This window comes from Hypoxylon trugodes (assembly GCF_022578975.1).
Source record: "Hypoxylon trugodes strain CBS 135444 unplaced genomic scaffold F4822scaffold_6, whole genome shotgun sequence".
NCBI lineage: Eukaryota > Fungi > Ascomycota > Sordariomycetes > Xylariales > Hypoxylaceae > Hypoxylon > Hypoxylon trugodes.
The window spans coordinates 1457654-1477036 of record NW_026250021.1 but is presented as its reverse complement, the minus strand read 5'-3'; the positions used below and the strand labels follow the sequence as shown (position 1 = coordinate 1477036).

The window sequence follows — 19383 nt, the reverse complement described above, 5'->3', positions numbered from 1 at the left end:
GTAACATCGTGGGAGGCATGTTACCATTCTTACAGGGGTTGAGGTGAAGACTATTCCCCTTTCAGTTCAAAGCACGGTCCCAGCCGTTCGTTCCCGCAAACCTTGGCAGGATATACTTTTTCTCACGTAGCATTACTTTCAGTAACTTCGCGGCGTAGACGCATATCATCTTGCTGATCCATGGTATTGTCTTTTCTCGCGGTGGTACGGAAGGCCCTTTCTAGTTATGGGACGACTTTATCACCTTTATGACTATCCTAACAAATGCGGGTCAACCCCTGGATCGAAGGAGTTTCAACACACCACAGTGGAGTTCTCTTCACAAGGGGTAATAGCAATTTGAATTCTCGATTATGAATAGCAATAATTCGCAATGTACCTGGTATGTAATGTTTAAATAAGCTCGTGAGATTTTCGATTGATCGATTACCTATACCCCTAGTACTATCATAATATTGCGTCTTACGTAACACCAAGGCTCTTCATTTCCCTCTCACATCTTCACCTTCTTGCGATCAAGTTTATAGGCCATGGCGACTATTGATACCGCTTCTACTATCGACATAGGCGCAGAATATGACTATGTGGTGGTTGGAGGTGGGACAGCTGGGCTCGTGGTTGCATCCAGATTGACTGAAGATAAGGATGTCAGTGTCCTGGTCCTGGAAGCGGGGGCGAATCGCTTGAACGACCCAAAGATCTCTATTCAAGGTCTTGCCGCCTCGACATTTCACAATCCAGATTATGATTGGTGTATAACTACAGAACCCCAGGCACGTATCTCATTCATCATGTCGATAGTCGGAATTGGCATCTGACATGTAATTGCCGATAGGTCGGATTGAATAACCGTAAATTGGCGCAACCTCTGGGGAAGACTCTTGGTGGCTCTTCAGCGTAAGTATACGGCAATACGTTCCTTTTTATTGTGTAAGCTGACCCGAATTGGGCTGAAGTATCAATCTGGGGATGGTCATCTACCCGTCTAAATCCGGCTACGATTCATGGGAAAAGTTAGGAAACCCGGGTTGGGGATGGGACACCATGGAAAGTTATTTCCGGAAGTTCCACACATTTACCGAGCCCCAACCAAAGCTTAAGGAAGAGCTCATGCTTGATTACCTCTTAAAGGGCGCTCACGGCACAGACGGGCCCATCCAAATCTCTTACGGGAGTGAGGAGGGGTTTCCTCCCTTCCTCCAAGCCTGGCCGCGAACCTGGTCGGCCCTAGGCAAACCCATCGACGGCGATCCTATCGCTGGCGTATCCATTGGTGCTTTCAATAACGCAGCTACACTTCATCCAACAACTAGGGAGAGAAGTCATGCTGGAAATACATACTATGCCGATAAAGCCGCCCAACGATCGAACCTTCGCGTCATCACAGAAGCTCTCGTTGAGAAGATTGGCATCACACAGAACCCCAACAACCTTCGAGCAACCGGTGTCACATTCGTTGGGAAAGATGGAAAAAGGCAACAGGTCTCGGCCAAGCGCGAGGTGATCCTAGCTGCTGGTGCGGTCAAGACGCCTCAGCTACTGGAGCTCTCGGGAATTGGTAATAAGAATGTACTCGAAAAGCACGGAATTAACTGCCTTCTAGACAACCCCAACGTAGGCGAGAACTTCCAGGATCACGGCTTCGTGCCGTTCTCGTGGGAAGTAGCCGACCCATTGACATCGGGCGACCAAATGCGCAACCCAAGCGTCGTCGAAGCGGTGATGGGTGCTTACCAGACGGCCAAGGCAGGTCCCCTGTCCATCAATGCGCTCGGATCGGCCTTCTTCCCACTCCAGGATCAAGATCTGAAACCCGTATCTGTCAGCCAACTACTTTCGGATCTCGGTCAAGCAGACGTCGAACCCAAAATCCTCCGGGAGCAGATATGTACCCCAGGTGACAGCTCAGTGCAATTCACCGTTGCGCCGTTCCAACTCGATGCCTTCCCTGGGGATTCGCCTTCCCAGATCTTTAGTCTTAGTGTCGACGGTTTCTATGCATCTATTGTCGCTGTTCTGAACCATCCCTTTAGCCGTGGATCGACACACATACGATCAGCCGACCCGCACGCGAAGCCCATCGTCGATCCACGTGCCATGACGCACCCACTAGACCTAGAGCTACATGCACGGCATGTACTGCTCCTCGAGAAGATCCGCGACGCCTCGCCACTACGAGAGCTCTTCAAGGAAGGTGGGCGACGCATACATAACGGCGGCAAGAGGGTTGAGACCTTGGACGAGGCCAAAGAAGCAGTGAAACATGGGTACACGCCGCATTACCATGTATGCGGGACAGCAGCCATGAAACCTAGGGAGTCTGGTGGTGTGGTCGACTCGAAACTCAAAGTCTATGGGGTGGATGGCCTAAGAATTGTTGATGCCAGTATCTTCCCGTTGATTCCGCGGGGGAATATTCAGAGTTCCGTCTACGCGGTTGCCGAGAGAGCCGCCGACCTCATCAAGACTGGTTAGAGTATTTAGGTGATGTACCTATAGATGTGGTATTCTAGCTTAATCCTCAGTCTATATAACATACATGTTCGTAGGTGGTATCGCCATTGAAGAACTCATTGATATGCTGCAAAGCATCTTCAGCGCTCGCATACTCTTCCATCCAACATTTACGAATAACATCCCCTGCCCAGATACCCGTCACGTCAGGAAATTCACGTTTCTCGAAGAAACCATCAACCATATTCATGTATGCGTCCATTGCGGCAAGCGATTCGAAAAATCCGGCTGCAGGTTCTCGGTAAGGCCAATGCCCAGTAAGTATCGTATAAAGAACAGATCCCATGGCGAATATGTCCGTATTACGCGACTTTTCCGTTCCGGAGTTGGGGTTGTAGAAACCGGCGTCTGGCAAATTCGGGTTACTCAACCCAAGCTTCTCGCATTCTGAACCTCCGAAATCACAAAGGCAAAGGTCGAGGGATGGAGGAGTAGTGGATGTTGTTGTGTAGATAAGCATGTTGTCGGGACGTATGTCACAATGGATCACCCCTTTTTGATGTAGGTACACGATCGATTCGATGGCTTGCCGACACCACTTTTTTCGAAGCGACAAGGGAATAGCGTCGTGATTCTTATAGAGATATACTCCAAGATTACCAGGGCTAGCTTCGGCGAGAAGGAATCCTGGTTGTTGATCGGGCGTAGCATCTTGCCATCCGAGATATCTTCATAAGAGAGAAGTTAGGGGCTCATTAATTTTCGATAGTGTTAAGGTATGTACTAACCTTACTATCCTGGGGTGCTCTCCTAGTAACTCGAAGATTTGGCGTTCGATATCAAACTTAACGGCACTTTCGTCATTTAATTCTTGTGTTGCGCGGTCATGGGGATGCTTCAAGACTATGCCGGGCTCAACATGGAGGATCACCGCTGTCGAGCCCAGATACGTTTCTGCGTAGGCCATGACTACAACTATCTTGCATACCTCCTTGGCAGATAGGTAGGCAACTGTAGAGTTCCAAACGGAAGAGTTTATGAGTTTTAATAGATGTCCCAATAGGTACATGCACCATATCATATCTCACAAGACATTAAATACGTAATTCCATATTAATATAATTATTTTTCTGTATAGAAGCGTCCTGTCTCTCTTGAAATATCGCACTAGTCCTGTTTAGGAAGTGGGTGCGTTTTGTTTGTATAGATGGAGTTTCTTTTCTTTTTAATTATTTTGAATGCGTGTCCGCTTCTCCGTATTCCGTTTTCTTGAATCTACAAACGGACGTTGTTTGCGCAGTCAACCTTATTGATATTCTTGTTGAATTGCTCCTGGATAGTATGAAAAGGTCCAATCATAAGAAGTGTCGCTCTCCGTTTGCTAAGGGCTCGGATACATACACGAATGTTTTAACACCAGACGGCCAAGGATGATGCACAACACATTTGGCCAATCATAGCAAGAGTAACTCTGAAACAGCATCCTACATCGGGAAGGCCGGTCACTTGATATTGAAGATCTTAGTTCAGCTCAGTCGTCTCCCTCTTGTCTCCTTACCAACAAAAGAGGAACTTCCAGAATAACATTAGCCCAAACACCCGAGTTAGGCTGAGCTTACGTCAATAATCTGGGATGTTTCAGTGATGGGCATAACTTAAGCTATTGACGGCAGTTCTTTAATTCGATGTAACCCAAATACGGGCCGAGGCATATTTACAGTGTGTAGCTGATGAATCATCCGTGTTACCCCGGAATTTCCTATCCTATCATATCCCGGTGCTTTGACGATCATATATCGTGGGGAAACGAGAACCCCTGATTATATCTACGTCATGGTGTATGACCACTAACCAAGTAGATCAGCTTTCATGTTGGTTTTGGGAACATATATCCTCCCCACAACCGCCACCTACAATGCGAAATTCTGAGTTCCAATTGAGAATTATGTTTTGAGGCAATTGCTAGACCGCGCGAAATAGAATACCCAATACTCAAACAACGACAACACCATGCATGCGAAACTCACCCTCGCTCTTGTCTTCGCAAGCAGCTGCCTAGCAAACGCTGCTGAAGTCGAGCCTCGCCAGACGTCCAATCCTGGTGGTCCGGTTGAATCCTTGTCATCTGCGATCTCCTCCGCCATTTCGTCTGCGACAGACCAGGGCACAAGCGGAGTGCTATCCATTCAAACCGACACATCCCTCCTATCCATCCAAACGAGTACTGGCATCAGCAGCACCGGTGGCACTGCTTCCTCAAGCGGTTCTAGCTCCTCTGCCAAAGAGACTTCTTCCTCATCCGGCTCGTCCGAAACCTCGGCCGGAGTAACATCATCTACCTCTGGAGGTGGAGCTGCACCCGCCCGAGAGACTGGCTTCCCGCTAGCGGCTGCTGCCGCGGGTTTCCTTGGGGCCGTCGCGGCACTATAATACTCTAGCCATAGGCCTAGAAAGATGCAACAGCTGAAGTTCACAGGGTCCTGTTCATATACAAGCTCCAACAAATTGACGTACGCGATGTATCATATATATCAACAAATGGAACCACGCAACATCAATAGTAACGAGATATTTCTTTTTGGATATTGGTGTCTATTGGGATTGAATGGGTAGCCGCCTAAATACAACTACTCGGCGTCGCTTGTAATATTTACCTCGGAAAATATTACCAATATATATATTCACCTCCAGCTAACCCGCCTATTCGTTCAAACTAACGCCGTATTGTCGTTCACTCGTGATTCTTGATTGATCTTTATCATGATTTCATACCAATCGAGTCCCCAGAGGGATGCGCCTTACACTTCATTGCAAAGCTTTAGGCACAGCACAGCCCTGATGGCGATACACTTTGTGGGGACATAGGCTCTAACATGTTTCTGGTATAGGTTGCATGATATTGGGGCGCTGTATAATGAATGGCGATGTTCATTGGCTGCTGGCTCTATATTACTTACCTTATTGGTGTAGATCACTAATCTCTACACGACTTCCAACCAGGGTATAACAGATCGTCTTGTCGTTCGATTCTTTCCTTATATACCTGCTTTTGCATTATTTCAATTTGTCAGCATTTTATAGTACCCGACACTATCTGGACATCTCAGACGTTTATCCTATCGACCCTACCATCTAGCATACCTGAGCATGCTTCGTTGGCACCGACGACAATGTCGCAAACCAGATGTAAGCATAACGGATGATGTATTATTCTGTTCTAGTTGTGATTCAATTGCGGAGTTAACATGTCTCCACATAAATCATCAACCCACTTCAACGAATACTCATATGAGCGAGTCGTCACAATCCCTGAACCTTCGGTGGCCGCTATCTGTTCAGTATTCTACGGAAGAAAGTCGCAACGACTCCAGCGATGGCCTCCGTGCATGCAAGGCGGGAATCGGGAGTCTCTCACTCAATATACAGAATCCGAGTCTGTCGGACTCTAAAAAAGGGGAGCCGGGCACGGACTCCCAACTTGACGGCCGATTTTACACCCCACTGGCTCAAAAATATGATATTCGGCTGCTCAAACTTTCTACTTTGCCATCAAGTCAGTATTTGCATGGCGAGTTAGCCCTGGTCGATTTAGTCTACAGCCCATCGTTCGAAGCACTATCGTACACATGGGCGGGGGAGACTGGCGACAGCACTAAGCCGAAATTCATATTCATTGGATCCTCCTGGGATATAATTCCCATCACTGCGAACTGCGACTCAGCATTGAGGCTTCTTCTATCTAAAGGCCACATGAATATTTGGGTGGATTCTATCTGCATCAACCAACAAGATCCCCAAGAGCGAACACATCAAGTTTCTATTATGCGCGAGATTTTCTCGAAGGCTTCGCAGGTATTGATTTACTTGGGACCCGCAGCGCGTCGCAGCGATGATGCGATGGAAGCGTTGGGCAGATTAAGCAGCCTTCCCCCAGCGATGGCCCATAATCCGGAGCCTGAATTAAGCGACGGTCAAAATTTCGGTCTGGAACGTCTCTTTGAAAGGAGATACTTTTCCCGTATATGGATCATACAGGAAATTGCTATGGCAAAAGCAATCACTTTTTATTGCGGCGAGAAGGGCGCCTCTTGGTCATCATTCAGCACGAGTGGCATCCACATTCCCTATCGCTTTATTCAAGGTGTACCATGGTTATCAAGATACGGCCGAGGAACTGCTAGCGCCATGACACAGCCAGAGGAGCTATTACAGCTTTTAAATGCGACTTCGAGTTGCTCTGCCTCGGATCCTAGAGATAATGTATTCGCGGTGTTGGGTCTTCTGCGAGATGGTCTTTTCGATGGGTTAGTACCTGATTATCTTCTTTCTACGAAGCAGGTATATACCGGTGTAGCATCATACCTCATTACGCGACATAAAAAAACCGAGATCTTGTCGTATCCGAAAGGGCGTCACGGTTCACTCCCTACGTGGGTTCCAGATTGGTCCGTTTATCGCGCTCCGAAAATCTTACCTAGTGAAGACGAGAGCACATTTCAAAATACCCCCCATACGGACACTATTTTTAGGAGAAAACGATATTATAAAACAGAAGGGCATGGTTACCAAGAATACGATGATCATTTTAAGCTGAGGCTCCCTGAGGACTCATCCATAGGCAAAGACGAAAAGGTGGATGCTATTTGGCTCAAGAGCGGCTGCACGTCTTGGACGCTATTCACTACGAACGACGAACAATCGCCACGGATTCGCTATTTCTTGCGAAAGTCGGAAGACAATGATATGGAACACGTATCTAAGACCAGACCGAAGATCAATGCTACTACAGGGGCACTAAGCATACACTGCACCGTTGTGACAAGTTTTGAATCATTTGAGGCGAACGCTCCCTTGGAGTATACACGAACAGTATCCTTTCCGAGCACTCGAGACGAATTTGAATGGTTAGTGAAGACAGAAAATCCGGTATATCCCGAACTTGATGTCGTCGCATACGTCCCAGGTTGCGACTCGTATCTACATTTACGAATGGACCAGGCCGCTGGTGGTTACGCACTTCTTGGCTATTGTCGCATCGGTTTTCGCCAGGGTACTGTACGAAATGCGCAATTTGGTATGGACAGGTATAAATTCGAAACCATTAGCGGTATCCCCGGTTGTCGTGTTGCCGATGTGGACTTAGTTGGTGGGATCACTGCTCCGAATCTCCTCTGCGCTTCATACGGGTTTGATAGACCATTCCTAGAGTTCCTTCAAAGCTTACGGCAAAGTAGAGTTGGGGAACTTATAGTGTCACACCTCAAAGATCAGGATGCGCCTTTGAGCGGCTTGCGGGGCAACGCGATGAAAGTATACCTCGGGCAGCAACTAGGAGCATTAGCGGTCTGGAAAACTGCATTGGGGTGGAGGACGTCAATCAAAGGCGGCATCGGAATTAACGATGTAAAGAGTTTATGTAATGCGGTGGCAGAACATGTCAAGTTCTGGGCTCATCCTGCGACTTGGCGGGCCCTGGACGCTATTGAGGTTGCTATGAATTCGATAGACAGTTTGATCCAGATGTGGTCTGATTGGAATCAAGTTGCTCGAAGTATTGCAGCTCTGGAAATGAATGGATTGAAAGGCAAAACAGATAACCGGACCATTGAAACTCTGGCTGATAGCGACGAGATCGACACCTGCGAACACAAGATAGAACCCCAAGTTGCTTCACGACTTGGTATCCAAACGCCTCAGACTTCCCTTCAATCCCTACTACTCGCCTTCTCCAAGTCAACAACACAGCTCATGCAGGAGTTAGGGATAGAATCGGAACTATTCGACTACTCCCCTACCAATCTAGACAGTGAAGAAAAAAACGGAAGGGGATCGTGGGAGCTAATCCCGACCGAACGCCTTCGACTGGGGAGGATATACACGAAAATCCGAAGAACCGAGGCTCAGGACCCTAATAATCATGCTTATGATCCTTTACTGAGTTTAGGCGCGGAGACTTTCTATACCAAGGTCAGATCCAGGGTTGATACCCTCGAATGGCTACAGCCGAGCTGGCAGTCATACCGAGGACACCTCATGGGATTCCGACATGTTTGCCAGCACATATCTGGTATTGATGCGTTTCAGGATAGCATGTGCAAGGTCCAAGAAATCACGATACTTTGAGAGAGGGGGTGTTATAGGGAAATGAATGTGTAGGTCACTTATGCCATGGTAATCATCCATTGAGAAATATTAGTGACTGAGGTACTCATTGGTTTTCTGATTTACCTAATGAATGAATACGCATAGTCCGTTAGTCAGTTGACTACTCCCGATTGCAGAACCAATTGAGAGGGGAAAGTGATGAACGTGAGCCAAAATCGTCCCAACACACAGAGATATTTCTGCTATATTTCCTTCCCTCCCCTCCTCTACGCTTTCTTTCTATTTTAGCCCACTGAGCCTTCACCAATACCAATGCTGATCTCCAATTATTTCAGTGGTATATCGCGACATCAGACTAACTGTTGTGTTACGGCGGGTTAGAGACATTATCACGAGCAGCAGCCACAATGGTGTTACCAGTACATCTCCAGATATGTACGCATAACAATAGGCGATGTATCTCGTCCATCAATCTGAAGGATAGGTAGATCTTGAAATATTGAAGTTTACCATTAATAATATTATTTCGTAATAAAAAGAGAAAAAGAAAACGTAAAAAAAGACGCCATCGTCATATTCGTTCCCAACAGATCTTCGTGCCTCTGTTAGGCCGTATGGCTACCACTGCCCCCGCATATTTGATGTCGTTTTGAAGGCGGACGATCAGGCTTGGCTTCGTTCGACTGGTCCCTTTCTACCGGTCCGCGAAATACCGCCCGGACGCAAGGCATACCCCTTACTTTCGTACAGTCAGCATTGTTGGTCGACCTCTACCGAAAATCGAGGTATTACAACACCATCAACATCTACATACTCCAAGTGGCGTCCGGCGCAAAACTTGGAGGCAGGGTAGCCATCCAACGCCCATACATATTCGTCATAGTGAACAATGTGAGATGCAGACAAATCAAAGACCCCTTTCGAGACGTGGCACCCACCAACCGTGATGTCCTATCGAATATGGCGGGTCACATTTAACTAGATGCGCATGCGCAATACCTTGATGTAAATTGAGAGTAAGCGAGGCAAGGAGAGGAATTTATGTAAGTCGTTATGTAAGTCGATGTGATGTTTACCTATCTGGTTGCCGATACTAAAGGCTTGAGTCGCCTCAGCCCTGACCGTTCGCATAAAAGGGGTGGGTTTCGAATCAACTCCATCAAGATCCGTTTAGCTTTGATGATTTGTTAAATGCGACACCCATACAGACCCGTAACGTGGCCGTAGTATTTCCGGTAGCAGTACAGTGAGCATGAGAAACCGGGCTCTCTCAACCATCTGGCTTTTTCTCGTGAAAGGCATGGTCTTAATATAGGACCCAGTCATTCTGGTTAATCAGCTTATAGGCCCTTCCGATCGAATTTTCTTTTAACTCAACTGTGTACCATAACAGGAGGGCTGCCTGTCGAGCCTGTCACGGAAGAAACCTAGGAATTTCTTAGCCAATAGTGTTACGACATCTGTAGTATCCTGATAGGAAGCCATCACCAACACATGTATGGACGAAGGTTGATAGGTCCACTGGAAGCGCTGTAAGCGCTTTACTGCATATAAGGCACCAACACAGCTCTTGGCAGTCTCGCATCCAAAAAAGGAAGCTGTACTGAATATCATGCACTGCCGTCAGGCAGCATAAAAGGAGTAGCTTCTCCCGAAGGGACTTGAGGGAGGAAGATACGGCAAGTAGATCGTAAAAAGATTATAGCTACTCAATATATTGCCTTATCCCCATTTTGACAAATAGACTAGTATATTTCGCATCACTAATGTATTCTACGTATATTCGATAGTAATTAGGTCCACCAATACCGCTGGTAGGCATTCTAGCGTAAGTGATGTGAGTCAGTACCAAGAAGTTTACAACCTCATCACAGGCCAGAGCAGAAAGGACAGTGATTCAGGAGAGGCTATCGACGAGCTATATTAGCAAATTTATCCTAGTTCAGTAGATATTTCCCTAACTCCTAAGCCCAAACCTCCTATCCTAACATCTAAAACTACGACTGTCAACTAATATTGCTCTAAGTTTGTATATAAGTCGCCCCGGCCAAGCCCTACACCCACAGTAACAATGGTCACCCCATCATCGTAATTGAAGCTATCAAAATTAGATATTCCAATCAACATCCCGTCATTAATATTAGCTAATCCGTGGTGTGGCGAGTGCCCTGCTGGTATATCATAGCATGACCCAAGCTGTTGGCATGTCCCCTTGCACACCCGCGCGTAAGGGACAGCTGCTAAAGCCACAACAGAACAGGAACGCGAGTGAAGTAGCATTATACGAGCACAGAACGCGAACGAATCAATTGTCTCTTAGTCAACTGATCTCTCTACTCCATGTTGGGCGTTGGGGGATGATGTACACTGCGCCTCCTCAACTTATGATACATGGCATCGGCGCGTAGGCGCATATAGAAATGTAATCGTAGAATTACTTATATGAGGCTTCCATGTACACGTTGGAATTTCGATGAGAAGAAAGGGGGGTTAAATAGCCTACCGATATACATAGATGCACCTACTGCCATAACATTTATGTAGGTAGGTACATGTAGGTATAGCCTCTCACAGTTGTAAATAAGGAAATATGCATCACACAGCCTGACATATAGAGGAATAGTTACTGTTGCTAAACTAAGATAAACAAGCCCGTCTGTTATGAAACAATGCAATATAAGCCTTCTCACCGAAGACAGACTTCAAAACCAACTTTGTTTGAGGCTATTCAGCACCTATATATAAGTTCTTTGAAGCTATTACACTGCAGACTTATATTTTCTATAATAATATAAGAGCCACTGTTTAACAAAGTACATACATAGGCGCTGGAAGTAGTTTGACATACATCTCAAAGACAGTAGCTAAGTCACCAGTTAATTGATCATTGATATTGGCCTTATTCCATATCACTGTGATTAGAGCCAATCTTCTATATTGTAGTGATTCACAGTCACAAACGATCCTATACCACATAGGTATATAACCGGTTCCCAAGGGCAGGCAATTGCCCATTTAGTACCGTCAAACCCGCACCTTTGGCTTCCTCATACCACTTTACTACTTCAAACAACAATCCAGTAAACTATGAGTGGACACAAGGTACCTGATGGCGGGTGGTTAGCATGGAGTCAAGTTGTTGCTTCATTCCTCATTTTGACCTGCACCCTCGGCCTTGGAAACTCCTTCGGGGCTTTCCTATCCTACTACGAGAATAACACCCTCCAGTCATACTCATCGTCAAGCATTTCATGGATCGGAACGGTGCAAGGCTTCTTGCTAAGTGTCATTGGAATTATTAGCGGGCCCCTTTACGACAAGGGCTATGTCAAGTCCCTGATGTACTCTGGTATGATACTGAACGTCATCGGTCTGCTAGGGACTAGCTTCGCACAACAATACCAATGGATCATGCTCTCGTTAGGCGTATGTATTGGTCTTGGCTGCGGCGCAATCTATGTTCCGGCGCTTGCCATCATACAATCATACTTTTACAACCGGCTGGCTTTGGCAACTGCAATCGCTATTAGCGGATCAAGCGTTGGTGGGATCATATACCCTATTCTGTTCCGGCAACTCAACGATGGAGTTGGCTCCGAATGGACTTGCCGCGTGTTTGCCTTAATGAACGGAGTCTTGTTGCTGGCAGCATGCCTTATCACGAAGCCTCCGCCAAAGCCGGAAGAGGAAGACTCAGAGCCGGAAACCTTCGACTGGAAAGTATTCAGGGATTGGAAGCTGCTCTTACTCGGCGGCTGTGCTTTGCTTTTGAACATGGTGGTCGATGTACCATACTTCTACATCCCCTCTTTCGTCCAGGACAAAATTCGACTACCCTCAGGAGTCGAAGATTCGCTACTCGCAGGAATGAATGGATCGTCGCTGATAGGCCGCATACTTCTTAGCTTACTGACAAGATACTTAAGACCGGTTGTCATTTGGCAATTCACCATACTTGCATCATGTATCTTATTATTCTGCTGGTCGTTAGCGATTAACCTGGGCGGCATAATTGCCTTCGCCATTCTATACGGAGTATGTGTTGGGGGGTTAATCGCATTAATACCGCCTTCGGTACGGGACTTAAACCCTGACCCGAATACTATCGGATCCCGCCTCGGATTAGTCGAGGCGTTTGAAGGGATCGGCTTCCTTGTCGGACCGCCAATTGCAGGAGCAATCCGAGACTCCCCAACCGGTTATCTCGGAATAAGTTTACTCTGCGGCTCGCTGTATCTCGGCCTCTTTTTCATACTGGGAATTTTCACTTGGCCACGGCGCGACACAGAATCGGCGGAGAACTCACCGGATATGAGTTCTATTGGCTACACGGAATTTCAGGGATTGTCGCTGGCGACGGCTTCGGGGGTGGAGTTAGCCGAAACAGGCCATAACAACTCTGCCGTATCTCCAAGGATTGCGTGAGAATTCGCGGAGATGCCTGATATTTATAACTTAGCGTGATTTCTTGGGATAATAAGCGAAAAACATGGGTGAATGATGTTTTTTCTGTACCTTTAAAGGGATTGTTTTTAGAGATAAAGGAAAGGTTTTTAATAAAAAGGTTAGGTAGGTTATTAAAAAAAAATACAATTGTTTAACCTTAGAAGATTGTTTATTCCATTGAATTTTGAAATGAGTATTATCTTGTAACTAATCAGGTGCCTATCCGAAATATTTGGAACTGCTTCTGATTCGGCCTCGGAGGGGTACAAGAGAAGCGGCTATTGCTGGATATCATCGGAACTGGGGACCCCAATTCTCCGCATTTCCCCAACTCCAGCGCGTCATTCCCGTCCTCTTTCTAACTATCTTCCCTATCGTATCTCTACCGTGACCATTGCATTAGATACCCGCATCGGAATTCATAGTTGAAAGTTCCCATGCATTCCGCATGTTGCATTTACCTTTTGTAGCCGTTAATATTTTTACCTTTTTATTTCAGTCCTTCCCGACCATTCCGTTTCATTTAGAAGTGACTTGGAAGTATGTCGACATATTCAATGTTTGACGTATCATTAAACGCCTTTCTCTTCAAGACCTATAATATCAATCCACCTTGAAGAGACTTGCTTGAACCATCCAATATGCCTATCACGAAATTTGATTTTGATGAAAAATACAAGTACCAGAATGGGTTTGGGTCTTATTTCGAGTAATTACCGTGACCTATCTGAAGCACCTGTCGATCCATATTAATAATATACGTAGGACCGAAGCCATTCAGGGCGCTCTACCCATTGGTCAGAATTCTCCTCAAAAACCACCCTACGGTTTATATGCCGAGAAGTTCTCTGGTACCGCCTTCACGGCTCCGCGACATGAGAACCAACAATCATGGCTCTATCGAATACTTCCTTCGAGTACACATCCCCCCTTTGGCCCCGCGACCTCTAAGACGGATAATTCGGCCGATATCTCAAAACTTGAATACATACCAAATCAATTGAGATGGGATCCCTTCGATCACAACGATCAGATCGACTTCGTGTCGGGTCTACATCTTGTCGCAGGAGCTGGTGACCCAACGCTGAAACAAGGCATTGGCATATACATATACGCCGCGGGGAAGTCGATGGACGAGCGTTCTGCCTTCTATTCGGCAGACGGTGATCTTTTGATTGTAGCTCAGGATGGGGTTCTAGATATCAGGACCGAGCAAGGCTGGCTTCTAGTCCGGCCCATGGAGATCTGTGTTATCCCACGAGGTGTCAAATATCAAGTTCATCTACCCTCCGGTCCGGTTAGGGGATATGCGCTTGAGCTATACCAAGGCCATTTCAGTCTCCCAGAGCTAGGTCCAATCGGATCAAATTGTCTGGCGAATATCCGCGATTTTCAAGCCCCCGTCGCTTGTTTCAGTGAGGACTTTGGCGCGACTGCTTCCGAAGGGCCTAATTCCTACACAATCACGGTCAAGTTCAATAACTCACTCTTCCAGACTAAACAAGCCCATACACCATTCGATGTTGTGGCCTGGCATGGTAATTACTACCCATACAAGTATGACCTCGGTCGCTTTAACACTATCGGGAGTATCTCGTATGATCATCCGGACCCGTCGATCTTCACTGTTCTCTCGGGTCTGTCGGATCACCCCGGCACCGCTATTGCCGATTTCGTTATCTTCCCGCCGCGCTGGCTAGTAGCTGAGAACACGTTCAGACCACCTTGGTATCACCGCAATACCATGTCAGAGTTCATGGGTCTTATCGCGGGTGAGTACGACGCGAAGAAGGGCGGTCAGGGCGGTTTTATGCCTGGTGGCGCCAGCTTACACAATGTCATGAGTGGACATGGACCAGATGCGAAGAGCTTTGAGGGCGCGAGCAATGCCGAACTCAAGCCTGCGTTCGTTGGTGGGGATAGTTGTGCTTTCATGTTTGAGAGCTGCTTGATGGTGGGTGTCACTGAGTGGGGCCTGAAAACGTGCAAGAAAGTACAGGACAGCTACAACGAGGAAAGCTGGGGTGGCGTTCAAGTACATTGGAAGAGGCCCGAGGGTGTAGGCGCTAATAGCCACTTGCTCAAGTGAAGCAGGTAGTAGATTCTGTACCAAAATTGAGATCAGCAACTAATATCTGAAATTAATTTTTTTGCCTCGGAATATTAAGTATTCAACAAATTCGCCTACACAAGTGTCTAGGTAGATATCTACCATTATGCCATCTGAGCAAGTGGGTAATTAATAGTACATAATAAGTCGAAGCGCCAAGCAAGAAGCAAAACCTGCTTATTACACAGCCCACCACCTGTGGCCGGACTTCCGGAGTTTCTTTCCTTTTCCCTCACCTATCCCGTGTTTCATTTCTCAATTAGCTTCGGGAAGATTCAGTTCGGGATATTCTGGAAGAGGCATGCCGCCTTTGTCGTCGGGTATGAGCTTGACAAGAATCTTGTCAAGCTTAAGCTGTATAAATAACGACATAAAAAAGTATATGACGGCGACAGCCAAGCGTGACTGGAGGGTCATGATGCGTGGTATAATGGGAGGGAATTTTTGCAACTCGTTGATGTAAGGTCGTGCATTGACGTTATAAGCCTCGAGTGCGACCGGAACATTGCCTCCACTCCTCATCAACTCGCCCACTAGCATCCATGAGGTCAACAGTGATGCCGTTGTGCCCATGCCTGTAATAGGACTCGCGCAGCATGCTGCATCGCCTAGAAGCGCGACGCGTCCTTTTATTATTGCTGGAGCCTTAACCTGTCCAAGGGAGTCACCGTAGAAGTCGGTACTTTCGTGCATACCCTTTAAGAACCTCTCTGTCTGCCACCTAGAACCTCGGATCAGTTTATCGAATACAGCCTTTTGTTCCTCCACCGACTTTCTCTCAATCCCATTCTTGGCTTCCTCGGATGACGTTCGCACCATGAAGTACACCTGCGTTTTGCCGGGAACACCTACGGGGCGAGATAAGATATTGATCCCGTTACCCGCAAGGTAGAAGCGCGCCATACTATCATCCTCGGGAACTCGAGGCACGGTGAAGTACGCTACGTAAACGCCCATACGCTTGAACGCATCAAGTCCAGCCTCCTCGCCGAATATCATGCGTCGTGTTCGCGACCACTGTCCATCCGCGCCGATCACAAGGTCATACCGATCCGTAGTGCCATCCGACAGCGTAACATCAACACCATTCTCATCCTGCGTAAGCGCCGTCGCCCACGTGCCGAATCTATACCTAACACCCGGTCCATCACCCTTCGTATCCTTCCCTTCCCCATCCATAACCCCCGTCTTGGGATCCTTACGACTAGCCTCATACAACAACTGCGAGAGATCCCCACGCATAATCTCAAAATCGCTTGTAAAAGACTGCTGTCCACCACCAGTTCCCACAACGCCGAACACGGCATGCGCCTTGTTATTAGAGTCAACGAAGGACGTGCCTTCCTCTTTGACCAACAGCTTGCGCATGTCTTCGAGGAGGCCAAGCCGTTGCATGATAGACACGCCCCACGCACGAAAATCGATCTGTAGCCCGTTATGGCGGATACCTTCATGTCGCTCCAGGACTGTGATATGATTCTCTGGGTCAGCGCGGCGGAGTAGCGTCGCCGCAGCTGGTCCGCAGAGACCTGCGCCGATGATGAGGACTTTGAGCGGCATGTTGAAGCCTTGCTGTCGGTATTGATGTCTGAGTAGATAGAAAGAAAGAAGGAAGCTGTCTGATCTTTCCTTTCTGCAACTTGTCTCGATATCCCGTTCCTATGAGGTCTCTATATAGTAAGATGATAGAGCAGGGATAGGGGAGCTGCGCCTCGATTGCCGGGCTAGGAAGCCGTGTCTAGGCCCGGCGCGACACGTGTTAAGATATACTCAATTTTGATATCCTCGTGAATGCGAGTTGAACGTCGCTAGTAGACATGCTGGGCAGATCGTTTCGGACAAGATCGCGTTGTACTGATCCCATAGAAATGTGATATGGAACAACATATTCGCTCTCAAAAATCCGCTCAGCCCCTTATTTGACCGATTTTAGCCACATTCTACTTCACTGACGCGAAATCAAATCGGATGGTCCGAGGAATCATGCTCGCTGCCCGAGATTTCGGAGGGTGCTTCACGATGTGAATGGGCAGCCTTCATGCGATGTAGCATATCAACGATGTATGACTCAAACAAACAAAATAGTATCGTGTTTAAAGGACAGTTCGTTTCAACGCTAATTAGATTACGTTGACGATGCAACCCTCCACTGCCGTACCGTGCGCGCTAATCTCGACCCCTGACGTTCTAGCAGCGTAGTTTAAATGAACAATCTTCAGCTCGGATTCGTCTAAATATGCCTAGGGAATTATGTGGGGTTTCAAAACACCAAGCGTAAAGAAATGGATAGAAATCTACACGTTCGATTGCCGAGTCCTGCATATGTAGGTCTACCTATACGAAGATAAATTGATCAGTCACCCCCGAAAATGAGTCGGCATCCTACGCAAATTCGGCCCCGTTATATTACCCTGTAATAATCGGATCCGATTCAACGGGCGAAGAGCGAGGCGACGATAGAATGAAACCTCGGCGTCGGCGCGAAGCCACTCGCGTAATAGATACGTTCTTATATATACCTAGGTAAATATCATTCTTCATTCGTGTTAATGCCCTTCGCACGATACTAAAACCTTCGTAGTTTAAAGATTTAGTGGGTGAATTCGTCGAACTGGTTAAGTCGAATATCAACCATCAAGTATGTAAACGGCCATGAAAGTCTAGGTGCAGCCTCTCCTCGGTAATTCTAAATTCCTCGGGGAACCAAGAGTCGAGCTCATCGTCATCGCCGCCATTCATCATACGTACTAGTGCGCGGGCACACATCCAGCAGAGGACCATTCCATGTCCCTGAAAGCCACACGAAACCCATAGGTCCTTCTCTCCCAACATCTCACCGACGAAAGGGAAGCCGTCGGGGCTATAGCCCATAATGCCAGTCCATGCATTGCGAATGCGCCCCTCCGGATTGTCCTGACCCCAATTATCACCGAAATACTCGGGGAGACTGCGATTTAAGGCTTGCATAATGACATCGTCAAACGCGGTATCATCCGTCGTGCCATATTCCTCGATACCTTCGTTGTCACCTTTAGCAAGACCCCCGCCGATCACGATATCGCCTTCAAACTGCGAACCCTTAGGTCTTTGTATCATATAGTCGTAGCCGTCCTCGTAGATGAAGCTATACGTTACGGGTAACCCATCTTTCGGCATCTTCGAACCTTGTCTTTGGGCGGTAACGTGTCCGCGGAGTGGGACGATAATACCTTGGAATTTCTTCCAGATCCTCGCGGTATAGCCATTTGTTGCCAGGACGACTCTTTTAGCTTGGATTGACCCTCGAGATGTCTCGACTTTCCAGCCACCATCCTCGAGTTTTTCCAAATCCAATACGGAAGTATTCGTCTGTAAATTGAGTCCCTTCGCCAAGCATAGCTTCAACACCCCAATACCGAACTTGTAAGAACTCAAGCTCCCCGCTTCGTACGATACCCCGCCATATACACCTTCATCTCCCCCGCAACCGCAGAAGAACTTATCTCGCACCTCTTCAGCGCTGTGAATGGTATACACCGATGCATCATCGCCAGGCATAGCATCTCGCATCGCCTCCACAGCCTGCTGATCTCGCTCCCACTGCGCCTCATCGTAGACCACATCTATAGTATCACAAGGATTGCTATCGCATTCAATACCATGCTCTTTTGCAAATGCATGGACGGCACGGATATTAGCTAACTCAAGACGAGCAATCTTCACAGCCGTCTCGGTGCCATATTCTTCCTCATAGTATAAGAACGAGCGGTACGATGCCGCTTTCGTATGTCCGCCTATCTCAAACGGTAAGCCATAATTACACAGAGTGGGGGAGCAAACGTACCATTCCGTCCAGTGGCGCCCGAACATGCCTGTCGAGCTTCTAACATGACGATATCATTGGCGCCACTATTCAATAGATTGAAAGCCACGGCGGCACCCGTAATCCCACTTCCGATGATGACTGTTTCCGCCTTTTCGGGTAGCGAGTCGGTCGATCGTAAATCAGCAATCTCGTCGGGTTCGAGTTGCCAGTAACTCTGCGTCGGATTACTCCTAGGCAAGGTAACTGGGATTGCGGCTCGGTCGTCCATGGCCCACGGTCTCAAAAGTATCAAGTATGTGTATAATGAATAGAAGTAGTACAAACATAAATGTACGTAGTTTTGTTTCATACTCTAAATAAATCTTGAATGCACCATGTCGCCCTTGCCTTACGATGAATTAATTAAAAGTAAACTCCCACCCCACGTCTAGACGGTAATCGCGCAGGTTTTGGCATGGTCGGG

The 19383-nt window shown here is 47.4% G+C and overlaps 8 protein-coding genes across 8 annotated transcripts; 5 read left to right on the top strand and 3 right to left on the bottom strand.

The window, feature by feature from the left end:
* The first annotated feature begins 38 nt into the window (after positions 1-38).
* Positions 39-2731, top strand: F4822DRAFT_406927 (putative GMC oxidoreductase). Its single transcript, XM_051458448.1, has 4 exons — positions 39-382; positions 443-773; positions 836-897; positions 957-2731. The coding sequence occupies exons 2-4, from the start codon at positions 531-533 to the stop codon at positions 2473-2475; spliced, it is 1824 nt and encodes a 607-aa protein (XP_051313335.1). The 5' UTR covers positions 39-382; positions 443-530; the 3' UTR covers positions 2476-2731.
* On the bottom strand, positions 2499-3472 carry F4822DRAFT_286678 (kinase-like protein). The gene is made up of 2 exons (XM_051454948.1): positions 3243-3472; positions 2499-3182 (listed from the first exon to the last, which is right to left on the bottom strand). The coding sequence occupies exons 1-2, from the start codon at positions 3419-3421 to the stop codon at positions 2522-2524; spliced, it is 840 nt and encodes a 279-aa protein (XP_051313334.1). The 5' UTR covers positions 3422-3472; the 3' UTR covers positions 2499-2521.
* Positions 3473-3945: 473 nt separating this feature from the next.
* F4822DRAFT_406924 (uncharacterized protein) lies at positions 3946-5151 on the top strand. Its single transcript, XM_051458447.1, has one exon. The coding sequence runs from the start codon at positions 4465-4467 to the stop codon at positions 4882-4884; it is 420 nt and encodes a 139-aa protein (XP_051313333.1). The 5' UTR covers positions 3946-4464; the 3' UTR covers positions 4885-5151.
* Positions 5152-9078, top strand: F4822DRAFT_406921 (HET-domain-containing protein). The gene is made up of 2 exons (XM_051458446.1): positions 5152-8763; positions 8895-9078. The coding sequence occupies exon 1, from the start codon at positions 5602-5604 to the stop codon at positions 8575-8577; it is 2976 nt and encodes a 991-aa protein (XP_051313332.1). The 5' UTR covers positions 5152-5601; the 3' UTR covers positions 8578-8763; positions 8895-9078.
* A 2278-nt stretch (positions 9079-11356) lies between these two features.
* Positions 11357-13204, top strand: F4822DRAFT_406919 (MFS general substrate transporter). The gene is made up of 2 exons (XM_051458445.1): positions 11357-13000; positions 13075-13204. The coding sequence occupies exon 1, from the start codon at positions 11647-11649 to the stop codon at positions 12982-12984; it is 1338 nt and encodes a 445-aa protein (XP_051313331.1). The 5' UTR covers positions 11357-11646; the 3' UTR covers positions 12985-13000; positions 13075-13204.
* Positions 13205-13521: 317 nt separating this feature from the next.
* On the top strand, positions 13522-15232 carry F4822DRAFT_286537 (Homogentisate 1,2-dioxygenase). The gene is made up of 2 exons (XM_051454947.1): positions 13522-13714; positions 13771-15232. The coding sequence occupies exons 1-2, from the start codon at positions 13647-13649 to the stop codon at positions 15092-15094; spliced, it is 1392 nt and encodes a 463-aa protein (XP_051313330.1). The 5' UTR covers positions 13522-13646; the 3' UTR covers positions 15095-15232.
* Positions 15233-15370: 138 nt separating this feature from the next.
* On the bottom strand, positions 15371-16675 carry F4822DRAFT_430304 (FAD/NAD(P)-binding domain-containing protein; the record flags this gene model as incomplete). Its single annotated transcript, XM_051461267.1, has 1 exon — positions 15371-16675. One exon carries the CDS (start codon positions 16673-16675, stop codon positions 15371-15373), a length of 1305 nt encoding a protein of 434 aa, XP_051313329.1.
* Positions 16676-17749: 1074 nt separating this feature from the next.
* On the bottom strand, positions 17750-19188 carry F4822DRAFT_430303 (FAD dependent oxidoreductase; the record flags this gene model as incomplete). Its single annotated transcript, XM_051461266.1, has 2 exons — positions 17750-18888; positions 18939-19188. The coding sequence occupies 2 exons, from the start codon at positions 19186-19188 to the stop codon at positions 17750-17752; spliced, it is 1389 nt and encodes a 462-aa protein (XP_051313328.1).
* Positions 19189-19383: the final 195 nt, after the last annotated feature.

Coding starts and splice junctions, on each gene's coding strand:
- F4822DRAFT_406927 (XM_051458448.1), top strand. CDS start 531: ATGGCGACTATTGATACCGCTTCTACTATCGACATAGGCGCAGAATAT. Junction 774..835: donor GTATAACTACAGAACCCCAG/GCACGTATCTCA, acceptor AATTGCCGATAG/GTCGGATTGAATAACCGTAA. Junction 898..956: donor ACTCTTGGTGGCTCTTCAGC/GTAAGTATACGG, acceptor ATTGGGCTGAAG/TATCAATCTGGGGATGGTCA.
- F4822DRAFT_286678 (XM_051454948.1), bottom strand. CDS start 3,421: ATGGCCTACGCAGAAACGTATCTGGGCTCGACAGCGGTGATCCTCCAT. Junction 3,183..3,242: donor GAGCACCCCAGGATAGTAAG/GTTAGTACATAC, acceptor TCTCTTATGAAG/ATATCTCGGATGGCAAGATG.
- F4822DRAFT_406924 (XM_051458447.1), top strand. CDS start 4,465: ATGCATGCGAAACTCACCCTCGCTCTTGTCTTCGCAAGCAGCTGCCTA.
- F4822DRAFT_406921 (XM_051458446.1), top strand. CDS start 5,602: ATGCTTCGTTGGCACCGACGACAATGTCGCAAACCAGATGTAAGCATA.
- F4822DRAFT_406919 (XM_051458445.1), top strand. CDS start 11,647: ATGAGTGGACACAAGGTACCTGATGGCGGGTGGTTAGCATGGAGTCAA.
- F4822DRAFT_286537 (XM_051454947.1), top strand. CDS start 13,647: ATGCCTATCACGAAATTTGATTTTGATGAAAAATACAAGTACCAGAAT. Junction 13,715..13,770: donor GGGTTTGGGTCTTATTTCGA/GTAATTACCGTG, acceptor TAATATACGTAG/GACCGAAGCCATTCAGGGCG.